This window comes from Bubalus kerabau, chromosome 4 (genome assembly GCF_029407905.1).
Source record: "Bubalus kerabau isolate K-KA32 ecotype Philippines breed swamp buffalo chromosome 4, PCC_UOA_SB_1v2, whole genome shotgun sequence".
NCBI classification, from domain to species: domain Eukaryota; kingdom Metazoa; phylum Chordata; class Mammalia; order Artiodactyla; family Bovidae; genus Bubalus; species Bubalus kerabau.
The window spans coordinates 163,333,356-163,348,683 of record NC_073627.1 but is presented as its reverse complement, the minus strand read 5'-3'; the positions used below and the strand labels follow the sequence as shown (position 1 = coordinate 163,348,683).

The following is a 15,328-nucleotide window of genomic DNA, read 5'->3' as shown; positions in this document are numbered from 1 at the left end:
CTGAAGTTGACAACCTTTACCTTCCCTGCCCTCAGGGCAGAGATGCACGTCAGTGCCTCAAGTCTTTTCCATTGGGAATCCGGAACTCTGTATAACCAAAACAGCTATTCATGAGCAAGCTGGAGTTTCTAAACACGAGTCTCCAGACCAGATGAAGTGCTGAGTTGATCTTTTAATTTTTTTTTAAAGGTTGTATATGTACAAACGCATCACTTGAAGTTCTCCACCAGCTTTGTGTGAGTTTCTGGATTCATGTCAATGTGCTGTATTAACCTAGAATTTAGTTACTGCTCTTCTCCCCTAATGTGTCGTGGATGATTTTATATACAGGTTAAATGCATGATTATGCAAATGGTTTCCAAATTAAAATACAAGATCCTTACAGGTAGTAAACTCTCAAGTTTCACTTCTACTTACACATCTTGAAAGTTTTTCATTGTTGACAAGTTGATGGACAGAATTTACCATTTACATCATGTCAACTTGTTGCATAAGGAAAGAATCACTTTTACCTGACCACCTGCTGTAAAAACAAAAATATTAATATATAACCGTTCCAAATTTCCTACAGGGATGGGGAAAGACAGTCTTTCTGAGCTTGTCTGTGGCTCAAACACGGCCCATAAGGCAGTCTGTCTCGGCATCAAAAGTGCAGGCGGCACCATCTGCGTTTGCTGGCTGTGCCGTTCACCCCTGCCTTTTGCCCGAGCCCCCGCACTCGACCGGCAGGAACGGGCACCTCGGCCAGGGCTGACGGGACAAGAACAATCTGAGCAGCAGCTCTGCCAGGTCCTGTGCAGGGTCACCGGCCTGTGGCCACTCTGAACGTGGACTCGGGACGGGAGGCACAGGTGCGTGGGTGTGGCACCAGGCAGGCCTCAGGGCCCCCAGCCACCCCGCTGCACCCAGACCCCAAGGCCCCCTGCTCACCACAAGGCGGGCCTTTGGGTTCTATCCTGTTTTGTAAACTGTTAGAACTGCCAAGACTGTGTCTAAAGAAAACATTTTAAATATACTGATGAGATGAGAAAAACTCAAACACATGTCCTGAGAGTAACATACAGTAACATATCACTATCTTACAACAAGCCAATCTTCACACTGTATTAAGTTAAAAAGGAAATGCAGATCTGAGTGGGAATTTGCCAACCCCAGAACCCCGGCTTTTCTGTTCCAGGTTGCTTTTCACCAGAACGTGGGAGGCTCCGAGGGACACACGAGGGCGAACCCTCAGTGCCGGAGGATGCACGGGCCGCAGGAGACACCGCCTCGGCACCTCACCCACCTTGGGGCCCAGAGCTGAGAGGGGGACACCCCACAACACCCGCCCCCGCAGAGTGCCGACACCACACTGTGGACAGAATGCCCTGGCTGACTGAGCTCTATAATCAAGGGCAAGCTCAGAACTGAAACTTCTGGAAGCAGACCTGAAGTCCGTTTTCTTACTAAGGAACACTCAGACTTCTCTAAGCAGAAGACAGCTCCTCAGAGGAACCGAGTTTCCGGGGAGTTGGGCTCAGGCGCACCCACCGGATCTCTTCGTTGATCTTGTCCAGCTGCTCCTGAATCATCATGGCCAGAGTCTCGGCATCGGCCTGCCCGCTGGGCGACAGCAGAGAGGCCGAGCTGAAGAGGGTGACCCCGTCACCCTCGCCGTCAGACGCGCCCTCGTCACTCTCGAACGCCTGGGCCACGTTGGCTAGCACGCTGGCTTGCTGCCCGTGCTCCCGGTCCTGATCCTTCAGGGGCTGCACCTAGGCACGACAGGACCACGTCTCGTCAGCGACATTCTGGGCAGCTCAAGTCTATCAGGAACTGAACACAATTTTACATGGAAGCCCTGACTTTGGACACATGGGCCATGCTTATGAGACACTGCCATCTCTTAAGCGAGCAGTACTGAAGAAACGGGCAGGAGGAGACTCCAGTTCCTAGATGGCCTGGTGACACTCAGGTCTTAGTGTGGACGGAAGGCAATCCTATGAGGTTATTCACAAGGGTGGGCTGATGGAGTCAGAGACAAAAACCGAAAAGTAAAAAAATACATCCATGCTTCCATCAGCCACGCTGAAGGAAAATTAGAAAAAAATCCTTCAGCTCCGCAGCCGCTGGGTCCCCCCTCAGAGGTTATCACTGGTACTAGTTCACCGGGGAGTGCCGTCCTCGCAGGTTCCCAGCCCTCTGTTTCCCATGCTGGTCTGAACACACACAGACAGGAGCGAGCAGGGGCAGCCAGGGGACGGGAGGGCCAGCACCCCCGTGGCTCTCCTCTCAGGGCACAGGCCCTCGGGCTGTTCTGGGGATGGCCCCTCACACCGCGAGGTCGGCTCTGTCATCTGAGACGCACGGGAGAGTGCCTGCTGGGCCCCATGCCACCCTCCCGCTCTCACACCTCACACCCTTCTCTCCACAAGTCTCTTCCCCCTGCCCCACTCTCTCCCAGGTCCTGCCTTGATTTCCCAGATATGACCTCAAAGCAACCAAGGGGCAGCCTCGAGGTGCTGGCTTGCCGGCTCCTTGTCCCCCATGGGCAGTACCTTCGCCCTCTGTCTGTGTCACGACCCCTCCCCAGGGCTGGGCCACCCCTTTTTGAGCCCATGGAAATAAAACCTGTCACAGCTTCCCCAATAAGGCATCGGCATTCAAATATTTTTAAAGCAAAACAAAAATTGACTTTGAATTGGCTTAGTCATAAACAGCATCCCAATCGCAACAGCCTCTGAATAGCAGTTCTGAAAGTAAGGAAGTGCACCCCCGATCAGGAGACCTTGTCCTCTCTGCCTAAGCAGGGAGGGAGCCTCACTGCAGGTCTCATGATGGGAGTCAGAACCACAGCCCCCCGGGAGCCCGCGTGTGAGGCTCTGCAGTCAGGCCCAAGAACACAGGTATGGTGGGGACAGTACTGACACTTGAGGCTGGACCTGGGATCCCCACTCCATTTCCTGAATGGTCTGCATCACCGTGTGGCCAACCCTTCTGGGAAACCTCTCTCAGGACTCTCTGATGCGAGCCCCCACCATCGCCCTTTCCTGACAGGCCTTCTGTCACAGCAGAACTATGGTTCTCCTCCTGCCTAGGAGCAGCCATCCTACACACACACACACCATGTCTGGACCAGCAGTTGGGCATGTGGGACTCCAGCGCCATGTCCGAGGCAAGCACCTCCACAGCTGGGCACCATAGGCCTCAGGCTGTCACCCTTAGGTTTGTCTGAGGGGCACTAGTAAGGTCCAACTGTATCCCGAGCAGCTCCCCGGCCTGGCTGGTCAGAGCAACAAGCAGCCTCTTTGAACGTGGGGACCCCCTGGCCCCTGCCCACCACCTACGGGTGACCACATCTGGCCCTGCTCCCAAGGTTGGGTGCCTGGACCAGCAGACAGGGCTATACACACACACTCGACGGCAGAGACCTGAGCGGCAGAGACAGCAGAACTGGCCCCCGCCCAAGCCACGTCTCTGGCCCGGACGCGGCCTCCCCATCAGCACACGCACCCACAGCAGCTCCTTCTTGTTCTCCTCCAGTTGGGCCTCCATCTGGTGCAGCCTCTCCTTGATGTTACGGTGTCTCTCTTCCACCTGTCGGCCAAGAACAGCGTCAGCTCCACTCGCAACAACCCTGTCCTGATGACACGCGGGCTGTGACCGCAGGGGTGGCAAGCGGGCTATGCTCTGTGCAGACCACTGGCTCCGGGTTCGCGGGGGGCACGCCCGCTCGCCTGCTCACGCAGCCAGCGCAGCTTCGCGTGTGACACGTGGCTGACGGAGGGTGATGGTGACCGGCTCGTGAGAGGAGACGTGCTCGCCCCTGCCCCGGGCCCCGCACCCGCGGCCGCTGCACAGCCTCCTCAGACTGCCTGTGGCGAGCCAGCGCGGGCAGGGCAGTGGCAAGCACGGGACGCACAAGAGCACACATTCTACCTTCCTAAGCTGGGAGGTCAGTTCCAACAGTTTAGCCTCCTTAGTGACAGAGCTTCCGGAAGACCAAAGTTCAGACTACAAGGCCGACCGGGGACAGACAGCAGAGATGTCAGGGGAGAGAAGAAACCAACCCTTGAGAGGAAGATCACAGGCAGAAGGGTGCCCCCTGGCGGCTGTTAGTGACCCTGCTCTGGGAGGGTTTGGGAGCACCCGGCACCACCGGCCTCCCGCAAATGGCAAGCCCCTCAGCCGCTCACTGAGCTCTGGGCAACGCTCCGGACAGCCGCACCAGCACAGGCCCACCTCTCCATGCCCAGCCAGTACCCACCAGCAGTGTGGGGCAACACCTTTCCCACCAGAAGGACGGGGTGGCTGGCGGGCTGTGGGGAACATGCCCCCAGCAGCGCCACGGGTCCGGGACGCGGCCTCTCACCCGTGGGCTCCCGGGGACTGCAAGCTGGGAGTGGGGCCCCGGGTCTGCACCGTGCCCCGCTGTGACTTACTCAACAATGTATGAATCAAGACTTAAAAACTGTGTTCATTACAGAGCTATTTTGGCCATCTCTTAAACGAGAATGGGATTTTTCTAGCTCTCTATCCTGCTAGGCTTTGAGGTGCTGACTGAACTCTGAGCAGCAGTGACTTGGAGCTGAAGCGTCCTGGGGACACTCAGAACACAGGACAAAACTGGAGGGAAATTAACGGAGGGATGACACGGGAGCCGGGACTGTCTGACACTCAGGGCGTGCTCCCATCTCAGCCGGGCAGCACGCTCCCCGCGGCTGCGCTCCTTTGTGGACTGAGCAGCACGGGGAGGGGCACGGTGGGACAGCATGGAACAGGCCCTCCCCGCGCCAGCCCGGCAAGGACCCAGAGCAGCACCTTGGAGAGCGCGGCCACCCGCTGAGCCAGCTCAGCCTCCACTTCTGGCAGCGTCTCCGCCCTGGGCAGCGTCTGCTGCAGCTTCTGCTCCTCCAGCTCCAGGTGCTCCTGCAAAGGTCGGTTTTTATCCTCCTCCTACAAAGGGAGAGCAGAGCATCCAAACAGGCCAAGTGGTGTAGCCGCTGCCGTTTTTAGTAAGCTGAGACAAAACCTAAATGCACGTGTCTACTGGATTAGTTCTGTTTCGGAAGCTGCGTCACGGGAATTTTTCTCTCTGTTCCTGGGCTTGGTCTCAGTGGGCAGAACACCTCCTGCCAGAGTATTTGCTTTTCCTAAACGTCCCCATGAATAGTATGAAAAGGCAAAATGATAGGATACTGAAAGAGAAACTCCCCAGGTCAGAAGGTGCCCAATATGCTACTAGAGATCAGTGGAGAAATAACTCCAGAAAGAATGAAGGGGTGGAGCCAAAGCCACAAGAATATCCAGCTGTGGATGTGACTGGTGATAGAAGCAAGTTCCGATGCTGTAAAGAGCAATATTGCATAGGAACCTGGAATGTCAGGTCCATGAATCAAGGCAAATTGCAAGTGGTCAAACAAGAGATGGCAAGAGTGAATGTCGACATTCTAGGAATCAGCGAACTGAAAAGGACTGGAATGGGTGAATTTAACTCAGATGACCATTATATCTACTACTGCGGGCAAGAATCCCTCAGAAGAAAGGGAGTGGCCATCATGGTCAACAAAAGAGTCCGAAATGCAGTACTTGGATGCAATCTCACAAACGACAGAATGATTTCTGTTCGTTTCCAAGGCAAACCATTCAGTATCACAGTAATCCAAGTCTATGCCCCAACCAGTAACGCTGAAGAAGATGAAGTTGAACGGTTCTATGAAAACCTACAAGACCTTTTAGAACTAACACCCAAAAAAGATGTCCTTTTCATTACAGGGGACTGGAATGCAAAAGTAGGAAGTCAAGAAACACCTGGAGTAACAGGCAAATTTGGCCTTGGAATACGGAATGAAGCAGGGCAAAGACTAATAGAGTTTTGCCAAGAAAATGCACTGGTCATAACAAACACCCTCTTCCAACAACACAGGAGAAGACTCTACACATGGACATCACCAGATGGTCAACACCAAAATCAGACTGATTATATTCTTTGCAGCCAAAGATGAAGAAGCTCTATACAGTCAGCAAAAACAAGACCAGGAGCTGACTGTGGCTCAGACCATGAACTCCTTATTGCCAAATTCAGACTTAAATTGAAGAAAGTAGGGAAAACCACTAGACCATTCAGGTATGACCTAAATCAAATCCCTTATGATTATACAGTGGAAGTGAGAAATAGATTTAAGGGCCTAGATCTGATAGACAGAGTGCCTGATGAGCTATGGAATGAGGTTCGTGACATTGTACAGGAGACAGGGATCAAGACCATCTCCATGGAAAAGAAATGCAAAAAAGCAAAATGGCTGTCTGGGGAGGCCTTACAAATAGCTGTGAAAAGGAGAGAAGCGAAAAGCAAAGGAGAAAAGGAAAGATATAAACATCTGAATGCAGAGTTCCAAAGAATAGCAGGAAGAGATAAGAAAGCCTTCTTCAGCGATCAATGCAAAGAAATAGAGGAAAACAACAGAATGGGAAAGACTAGAGATCTCTTCAAGAAAATCAGAGATACCAAAGGAACATTGCATGCAAAGATGGGCTCGATAAAGGACAGAAATGGTATGGACCTAACAGAAGCAGAAGATATTAAGAAGAGATGACAAGAATACACAGAACTGTACAAAAACGATCTTCATGACCCAGATAATCACGATGGTGTGATCACTGACCTAGAGCTAGACATCCTGGAATGTGAAGTCAAGTGGGCCTGAGAAAGCATCACTACGAACAAAGCTAGTGGAGGTGCTGGAATTCCAGTTGAGCCATTCCAAATCCTGAAAGATGATGCTGTGAAAGTGCTGCACTCAATATGCCAGCAAATTTGGAAAACTCAGCAGTGGCCACAGAACTGGAAAAGGTCAGTTTTCATTCCAATCCCAAAGAAAGGCAATGCCAAAGAAAGCTCAAACTACCGCACAATTGCACTCATCTCACATGCTAGTAAAGTAATGCTTAAAATTCCCTAAGCCAGGCTTCAGCAATATGTGAACCATGAACTTCCTGATGTTCAAGCTGGTTTTAGAAAAGGCAGAGGAACCAGAGATCAAATTGTCAACATCCGATGGATCATGGAAAAAGCAAGAGAGTTCCAGAAAAACATCTATTTCTGCTCTTTTAACTATGCCAAAGGCTTTGACTGTGTGGATCACAATAAACTGTGGAAAATTCTGAAAGAGATGGGAATACCAGACCACCTGATCTGCCTCTTCAGAAATTTGTATGCAGGTCAGGAAGCAACAGTTAGAACTGGACATGGAACAACAGACTGGTTCCAAATAGGAAAAGGAGTACATCAAGGCTGTATACTGTCACCCTGTTTATTTAACTTATATGCAGAGTACATCATGAGAAACGCTGGACTGGAAGAAACACAAGCTGGAATCAAGATTGCCGGGAGAAATATCAATAACCTCAGATATGCAGATGACACCACCCTTATGGCAGAAAGTGAAGAGGAACTAAAAAGCCTCTTGATGAAGGTGAAAGTGGAGAGTGAAAAAGTTGGCTTAAAGCTCAACATTCAGAAAATGAAGATCATGGCATCTGGTCCCATCACTTCATGGCAGATAGATGGGGAAACAGTGGAAACAGTGTCAGACTTTATTTTTCTGGGCTCCAAAATCACTGCAGATGGTGACTGCAGCCATGAAATTAAAAGACGCTTACTCCTTGGAAGGAAAGTTATGACCAACTAGATAGCATATTCAAAAGCAGAGACATTACTTTGCCAACAAAGGTCCGTCTAGTCAAGGCTATGGTTTTTCCTGTGGTCATGTATGGATGTGACTTGGACTGTGAAGAAAGCTGAGCGCCAAAGAATTGATGCTTTTGAACTGTGGTGTTGGAGAAGACTCTTGAGAGTCCCTTGGACTGCAAAGAGATCCAACCAGTCCATTCTAAAGGAGATTAGCCCTGGGACTTCTTTGGAAGGAATGATGCTAAAGCTGAAATTCCAGTACTTTGGCCACCTCACGCGGAGAGCTGACTCATTGGAAAAGACTCTGATGCTGGGAGGGACTGGGGGCAAGAGGAGAAGGGGACGACAGAGGATGAGATGGCTGGATGGCATCACTGACTCGATGGACATGAGTCTGAGTGAACTCTGGGAATTGGTGATGGACAGGGAGGCCTGGCGTGCTGCGATTCATGGGGTCGCAAAGAGTTGGACACGACTGAGCACTGATCTGATCTGATCTGATCTGAAACGTCCACAAAGAAGTCTTAAAAAAAAAAAAGTTCTTATATATTAAAGAAGATCAGTTTTCTGTAGAAGCATATTCATTCTTATTGACAAGTTAAGGGAATAAGGGTTCAGTACTGACCCTTCTTAAAACATCACCAGAATCATCATTTGAAGGGAACCCTACCGACCGCAGATGGCCACGGGCTTGTAAGCCACAACACGGCTTTCATCTTCTCTGAAATACAGACCTGATCAGAGTGTGCCTGGTGAAATGCCAGTCAACTAATATTTGTAAATGCACGATTATTCTTTTAACAGATCTTCTTACTCTGAAAAACTTTCAATGTAGAACATTTAGATTCTTGTTTGAAAAAGAAAAAAAATTAAGTTATCTATACACTCGGGTTCCTGAGAGGTTAGCATTTGCTTCTAAGCAGTTTTCTTATGCTTTCTGTGTGGGTATTACTCTATGTACACACATAAACAATATGATATGCTTTAAAACCCTCGGAAAACAACAGCATATGGTACATAGTATTTTCTTATCTGCCTTTTACAGCCATTATTTTGTATATCGTAATGCTCTTAATTAGCATTTCGCATCATAAATTTCAATGGCTTTCTAGGATTTTATTTTTGTGGTGGGGCCAATGATACACTTTGTCACACACACCAGACTGACTCACTTTGTTTTGGAGAAGCCAGATTTGGTTTTCCTGGGTAAGTCCTGATTATCTGAGACCACACGGGAACAGGAGCGAGTAAAGCTCACCAAACCATAGGAAGTACACACCCTAATCAGACTGGAGCTCTAACCCTGCCTTTTGTCACAGAGACCCCAGTTCCCAACAGGCAGCCAGCTGCCCTGAAGTTCCCTGCTGCTCTCTGCTCTTTCAGGAAAAATGCTAACAAGCCAACAGATTCAAGTCAAGTAAAACAAAAGAGTCAGGAGTGGAATTCCACAAAATGGTTAAACCAAATCCCAAACCATTCAAACCTGTAAGTTGCAGTCACCCTCAGTTTTTAAACATTGTATTTCTTTTCAGTACAGTTGATTTATCATGATGTACATCCACACTTTCGAGCACAGTATTTTCGGGTCATAAGAACTTTACACTGGGACTTGATTTCCAACATGGGAGTCACATGAAAAGGTCTTTACCTTCCTTCCTCAGTATTCACTACTATAAAAGTCAGACACAGGTCAGTAAAGGCCATTACCTGTCGATGTAGAGAATCCTTATTTGTGATTTCATTTTCAGGTTTATCATCAAGGTCATGCACAGAGGAGGCATTGCGCTGTGCGGCGAGGTAGCGTTTCTCAAGTGTAGTGATTCTCTTCTCCATGTCCTCCTTCTGGGCCATGGCCTACACCGGGCATTACAGAGGAGAAAAGTAAGTCATTATCATGGAATACTCCAGCACACTTAAGAGTAAAAAAGCTGGACTAAATCCTAAGTTTCAAATCAAACACAAAATTAGCATCCTCAAAAGTAAACTCCTAGACATGGCAGTTTTCTTAGACGTGAGCAAAATCGCGCGTACCTCAAATGTCACATTTGCCACAATGGCACCCATCTGTCTTAATGTCTGTCTGGCCACTCGATTTACCAAGCTTCTTTTCTACATAATAAACCCAAACAGCAAACAAAAAGTACACTAAACTACCCTGTCATTGCAAGAATTCCAGGAGGGAAGGGATCTGGCATGAAACGAGGACCTCTGTCTCCTACACCATACAGGCGTGCTTGACCCAGAACAGGGAGGGACCTTCAACAGATCCAACAGGGAGCTCTGAGGTTCATTTCCTCAGGTAAAGTTGGAAAAATCTCATGCAATTTCCTCAAAATTAAAGTAAGAATATCAATGAGTGGAAACACAAGTCAAAGTGTAACACAACTGGAAGCAGCCTTCTCAAGCCTAGTTCTTCTAAAGCAGAGTTACACCACATGTGTGAAACGCTCACACCAGGACCAGAACTTGCTGCCGGTGCAGCTCCTGTCCGCCAGCTCAAACTCCATTTCAGGTCCCTCCGTAGTCACTAAGTAACCAATGTAGTCCTGACATTAAAAGTGAAAGGTTCTAAAAACGCTTTTTCCAGAATTCTCTACATATTAAACTCTGCCACCTAATCTCCTCCTATTGCCAAAGAGTAATGTGAACAGGTTATACAAAGATGTGCAAATATTTCTGTTTTGAGTTCTCACACAGAATTACTCACACCAAGCTACTAAACAAGTCCACCTGCTGGAAAACATGTTGGAGGGGTTCTCTCTGAGACGGTCTCACGGTGGAGGGGTGGGGCAGGGTGGGCTGTCTGCCTGTGTACAAAGGAAAGCTGAGGAGGAGGCCTGAGCCCCCAACACTCTTCTGTTTTCACAATCACTGTTAGGTAGTTTCTCATAAATCATGATACCCGCAGACATGACCACCAGAAGCATCATGATTCTACATGGTTACATAGCACGGGCCTGAGGATCTGAGGGTGAGCAAATGCCACTCGTCTTGTCTGACCGCCGTGTCACTGTCACACATCCCTTCAAGGAGCGGAACCTCAGAAACTAGAGAAGATGGCCAGGCAAGCTGCCTCAGCAGAGCCCACACAGCATGCTCCCATCTCTCCGAGAGAACGGGCTCCACAGACGTCACCAGGCTCGCCTGAGTGAATCAGAAGGAAATTTCAGCATCATCGGGAATACATTCAACAGGCAGGTAGGGGGATGAACTGGGAGACTGGGGTTGACACATATACACTACTGATACTATGCATAAAGTCAACAATGAGTAAGGACCTACTGTACAGCACAGGGAACTCTACTCAGTGCTCTGTGGTGAAGTTAATGGGTAGGAAATCTAAAAAAGGAGATGTGTGTGTGTGTGTATATATATGTGTATATTTATGATTGATTCACTTTGCTGTACAGCAGAAATTGACACAGCAGTGTAAAGCAACTATACTCAAATCAATGAATGAATGGATGAATGAACTTTTTAAAAAGGAACACACTAGGCCCCCTAGAACTTGTAGAAATGAGCAGCCCACACCCAGGGTGCAGCACAGCGCTAGGGCTACCCTTATGTTGGTCCACTGCCAACGGACCGCCTGGACCAGGCCTCTTCTACCCCGAGACCTCGACGCAGAGGTGGGGAGGCAGCCAGTTGCGGTCTCGCCAGAGCTCTGCTCTTGCTCACGCAGCCATCCCCAGGCTGAGACCACCGGGAGAACAAGGGACCCACATTCCACCTCAGGACAACAGACACGTCCACCGTCACTCACTTCGCGGAGGTCCCGCTCTAGTTTCACGTTTACTTCCTCGGACTTGAGGAGATCCTTCCTGGCCGTGTCCAGGTCCTCCTCCATCTCTGTCACCTGGGCAGAGAGGGCTGCCAGAAGCTCCTTCATCTGGCTCAGGAGCTCCTTCATCTGGCTCTCCCGCAATTGGTTGTTTATGATTTCCTGGAGCTGGATCACCCGAGCCAGAGAGCCGTCGCGGGTTCTCTAAGGGGGAAAGGAAGCCTTAGACAGCCTTGTTTTGGGAGGCAGGGAACACAGCACTTCCGGGCAACCGGTGAGGTCAAAACTGCCTTCTGTGCTCTGGAGCTCACACGACTGCCACAGTCTCACAGAACTACATGGTGCTTTGGTGAGAGGTCCCAACAGCCCTGCACAGACTGGATGGTAAGACGAGAACCAGATCGAGTGGGACCGGGGACTTGCCTTTCCATCGGCGCTTGGCATGTTTTCTTGCTTGGGATTTACATCAAGCACCCCGTCCATCAGTATCTTTTCCGGGTTTTTCTTCTCTTTAAGAATCATCAGCTAAAACCAAAAGTTTGAATCAGAATAAAGAAATAAGTCAAGACAGCAAAACTCCATTTGGAAAAACTCAACTCAAAACTGAAATACAGCATAAAAAGAAAATACATGGGGATGCTATCCATCCCAAAGAGAACCAGGTGATTAGAGTCAGAATTTTGTCTTCTACTGGACAAAGGGGTACTTAAGAGATCCTGCAGCTCTGAGCCACAAGTCTAGGTTACTAGTCATTAAAATAACCCAAGTGGGAGGGTCCTCAATCAGAAAGATAAATAACATCTGATGTCCACTACAGCCTTCATACTTCTTTTAAATGAAAGGATACAAATGACAAACCCTTCACGGAAATTACACGATGACTGATCAAACTTATCTCTTTATGTGTGGCACCTAATTCTTCTTCTAACAAACTACACCTTTCAAGTGCTCCTCGTAATCGCTCTCAACTGAAATAAAAGGGGCCGAGTCACTGTGTGTTGAAGTGTGTATATATGTTAGTGCACGTCTTAGTGTACACTCACCCTAATTTAACACGGCTACTGTAACAGAAGACATTTAATACATCTCATTGATCTTAACGTCAAGAAAATCTGCTTATTAACAGCTTTAAATTCTAAGTTAGAGAGGGAAAAAAAAGTTCCTAAAATAATCCTATTACCTAGTTTTTAATTGCAAATTGATATACAGAATATAATAAATCTTGAGACATTTATGCCAACTAATACTTTTTACCTGGGGCTTCCCAGGTGGATCAGTGGTAAAGAATCCGCCTGCCAATGCAAGAGGGCAGGTTCTATCCTTGGGTCGGGAAGATCCCCTGGAGTAGAAGATGGCCACCCACTCCAGTATTCTTGCCTGGGAAGTCCCAGGGAGAGAGGAGCATGGTGGGCTACAGTCCACAGGGTCGCAAAGACTTGGACATGAATGAGCATGTACACAGGCAACACTTTTTAACCATATAACATTCTGACTTCTTACAGAAAAAATGTATTTACAAGAATTCAAGAAGCTCAAAAGTCAACCAGTTACATAAATACATGCATCATCCACCTAACAAGGCAGCAAGTGTCCAAATCCAGGACGGCCGGGTGGCGGGTACCTTCTCGTCCAGGGCCTTGTGGTACTCAAACAGTGATTTCAGGGCCGTGAGCACCTCCACCTCGCTTCTCATGCCGGCCGGGGACTGCGCCTGCTGCTTGCCCATCTTCCTCCGGAGGGACGGCACATAGCGTGAAACCAGGCATTCCAGGTGCTCCAGCAGCAGCTGCAGGGCGGGGCCAAAGGAACACCTTCAACCTCATACTTGAATTCAGGGCCGATAACTCCTCTCAGCCTCATGCTAACACCGAAACCATGCTAAGGCAAGTCGCAATCCCGCCAGTTCAGTCGAAAGTTAGAGTGGACTTCCCCAGTGGCCTAGTAGTTAAGACTCCACACTGCTGCAGGGGTCCTGAGTTTTAATCCCTGGTCGGGGAACTAAGACCTCACACACACTGTAGCATGGACAAAAATGTAAGTTAAGAGAACTCCCCCCTCAAATGTACTAAAATTATATTAGCTCTCATCATCAATTTGAAGCAAAGTATGAGAACCCCGATCTGATCCACCCCGGTCTGCTCAGTGGGAAGATGTGAAAAATGACTTGAAAACCAGACAGAGTTTAAAGACAGCAACACGGAACCCAGTGGTGACCCCCGTGGGGCAACTGTCCACACGTGAGAATCCCCCTACTGACCCTGGTGTTGTTCCTTTCAGCTCTCATCTCGGCAATCTCTTTTCCTCTTGCTAGAAGCTGCTCTTGGCATGCACTGACTTCTTCCGTAGGTGATGCCAACTCCTAGAAAACAGTTAAATGAGTAAGTAACTAAATGCAAACACAAATTAAAAAGAGAGCGAGACTGAAGACTGACCCTGTCAAGTCTCTCCAGCCTCCACACAGAGGGTCTCCCTGCCCCTCCAGAGAAGAGGGGTCCGCTGACCCCAAGACCACACAGACCACCACAACTCAGACCAGCCTTTAGCCTCCACCTCGATCTGGCAGGCACGCGGCAGGGGAGAACCTGGAATCCAAGCCTGCCTTCTCAAGACCCAGGGAAGTCTGAGAAACTTTCCTAAACATAAACCTAACAACAAACTGGACAAAGAGGTTCTTAAACGACACACAGACCAGTGACCTAGAACCACTGGGGACAGGGCAGAAGAAAGGGAAGATCTACAAGGCCACCAGGCTTTGGAGTGTTCCTCTGGGAAAAAGGCTGATGGCACCCCACAGCCATCTGTTAGCCTGACCCCACTGAAGTCACACAGTCATTCAATAAACTGGTTAAAGGGTTAAATTCATGTTTTATGTATTTTATCACAATTTTCGTGCACACGGTGCCATCTACGTGGTGAACTTGCTCAAACTGAACCACACGGCATCTTTCATTCTTCTATTTTTCTTCACACACATAAAAAAATCCTGGGCTGCATATCCCCTACTACACACTGAGCATTCAGCACCTAGAACACTGCCCAACACTTGTAAGAGGCATGTAGTAGACATGTGAACTATGAGGGTGTATGTTATACATGTAAGCAGTAGGTAGCCATCATTAAAATACTGGACACACTGTTCTGTGCTTTGTAAGATGGGAGACGATAAGGGGCTTAGCCTTTCTGCTTCAAGGACTGACTCTATAGCTCAATCCACGTGCCCCAGTGACTCCTCCAGCCAGCGTTTCCCTTCAGAAGGTGGGGCCCCCGGCCATCCTCCACGCAGCACCTGCACAACCACTTACAAGGTCAACCTGCTGGGGTCGATCTTGCCCAGAAGACCAAAACGCCCTGGCTGGCAGGGACCCCCGGCAGGGCCCACAACCATGCTAACAAAATGAAACACAGCCCCAATGCTTCACTGGGTAAGGGACAATCCTACGGGCCCAGCCCCCAGCTGTTCTCACGTCAGTCCACTCCGCTTCCAGAACTTGGGCCGAGGCCGAGGTCTTCCTTGTCTTGGCTTTTGCCTTGGGGTTGCAGCGCTGGAAAAGTGCCCATAGGCGGGCCCTTCTGCGACCCATCCTCGCGTATGGGGGCAGTCCCCCACTCGGGGGCAACTGCTGTTTCACGGTTAGATAGCTCAGCACTGGAGCTATCACCACCGATCTCACACTACGGCCACCGCTATTCACACTACAACCACTGCTCTCACACTCACCACTCTCAGACACCACTCTCACACACCACTCTCACACACACCACTCTCACACACCGCTCTCACACCCCGCTCTCACACACCACTCTCACACACACTGCTCTCACACTATGACCATCAGCACTGCTGTCTCTAGAAGAAATGGCACGAAGGCTCTGCC

At 49.3% G+C, this 15,328-nt stretch overlaps 1 protein-coding gene across 1 annotated transcript in view; it reads right to left on the bottom strand.

Annotated features, from left to right (window-relative positions):
* Nucleotides 1-15,034, bottom strand: part of LOC129651044 (liprin-alpha-1-like) — a 29,946-nt gene extending 14,912 nt beyond the window's left edge. Inside the window, 11 exon segments of the mRNA XM_055579772.1 lie at nucleotides 1,531-1,754; nucleotides 3,493-3,576; nucleotides 3,919-3,993; nucleotides 4,801-4,935; nucleotides 9,380-9,526; nucleotides 11,436-11,657; nucleotides 11,877-11,978; nucleotides 12,328-12,419; nucleotides 13,071-13,239; nucleotides 13,711-13,812; nucleotides 14,918-15,034. Coding sequence (XP_055435747.1) covers nucleotides 1,531-1,754; nucleotides 3,493-3,576; nucleotides 3,919-3,993; nucleotides 4,801-4,935; nucleotides 9,380-9,526; nucleotides 11,436-11,657; nucleotides 11,877-11,978; nucleotides 12,328-12,419; nucleotides 13,071-13,239; nucleotides 13,711-13,812; nucleotides 14,918-15,034 — 1,469 coding nt within the window.
* Nucleotides 15,035-15,328: the final 294 nt, after the last annotated feature.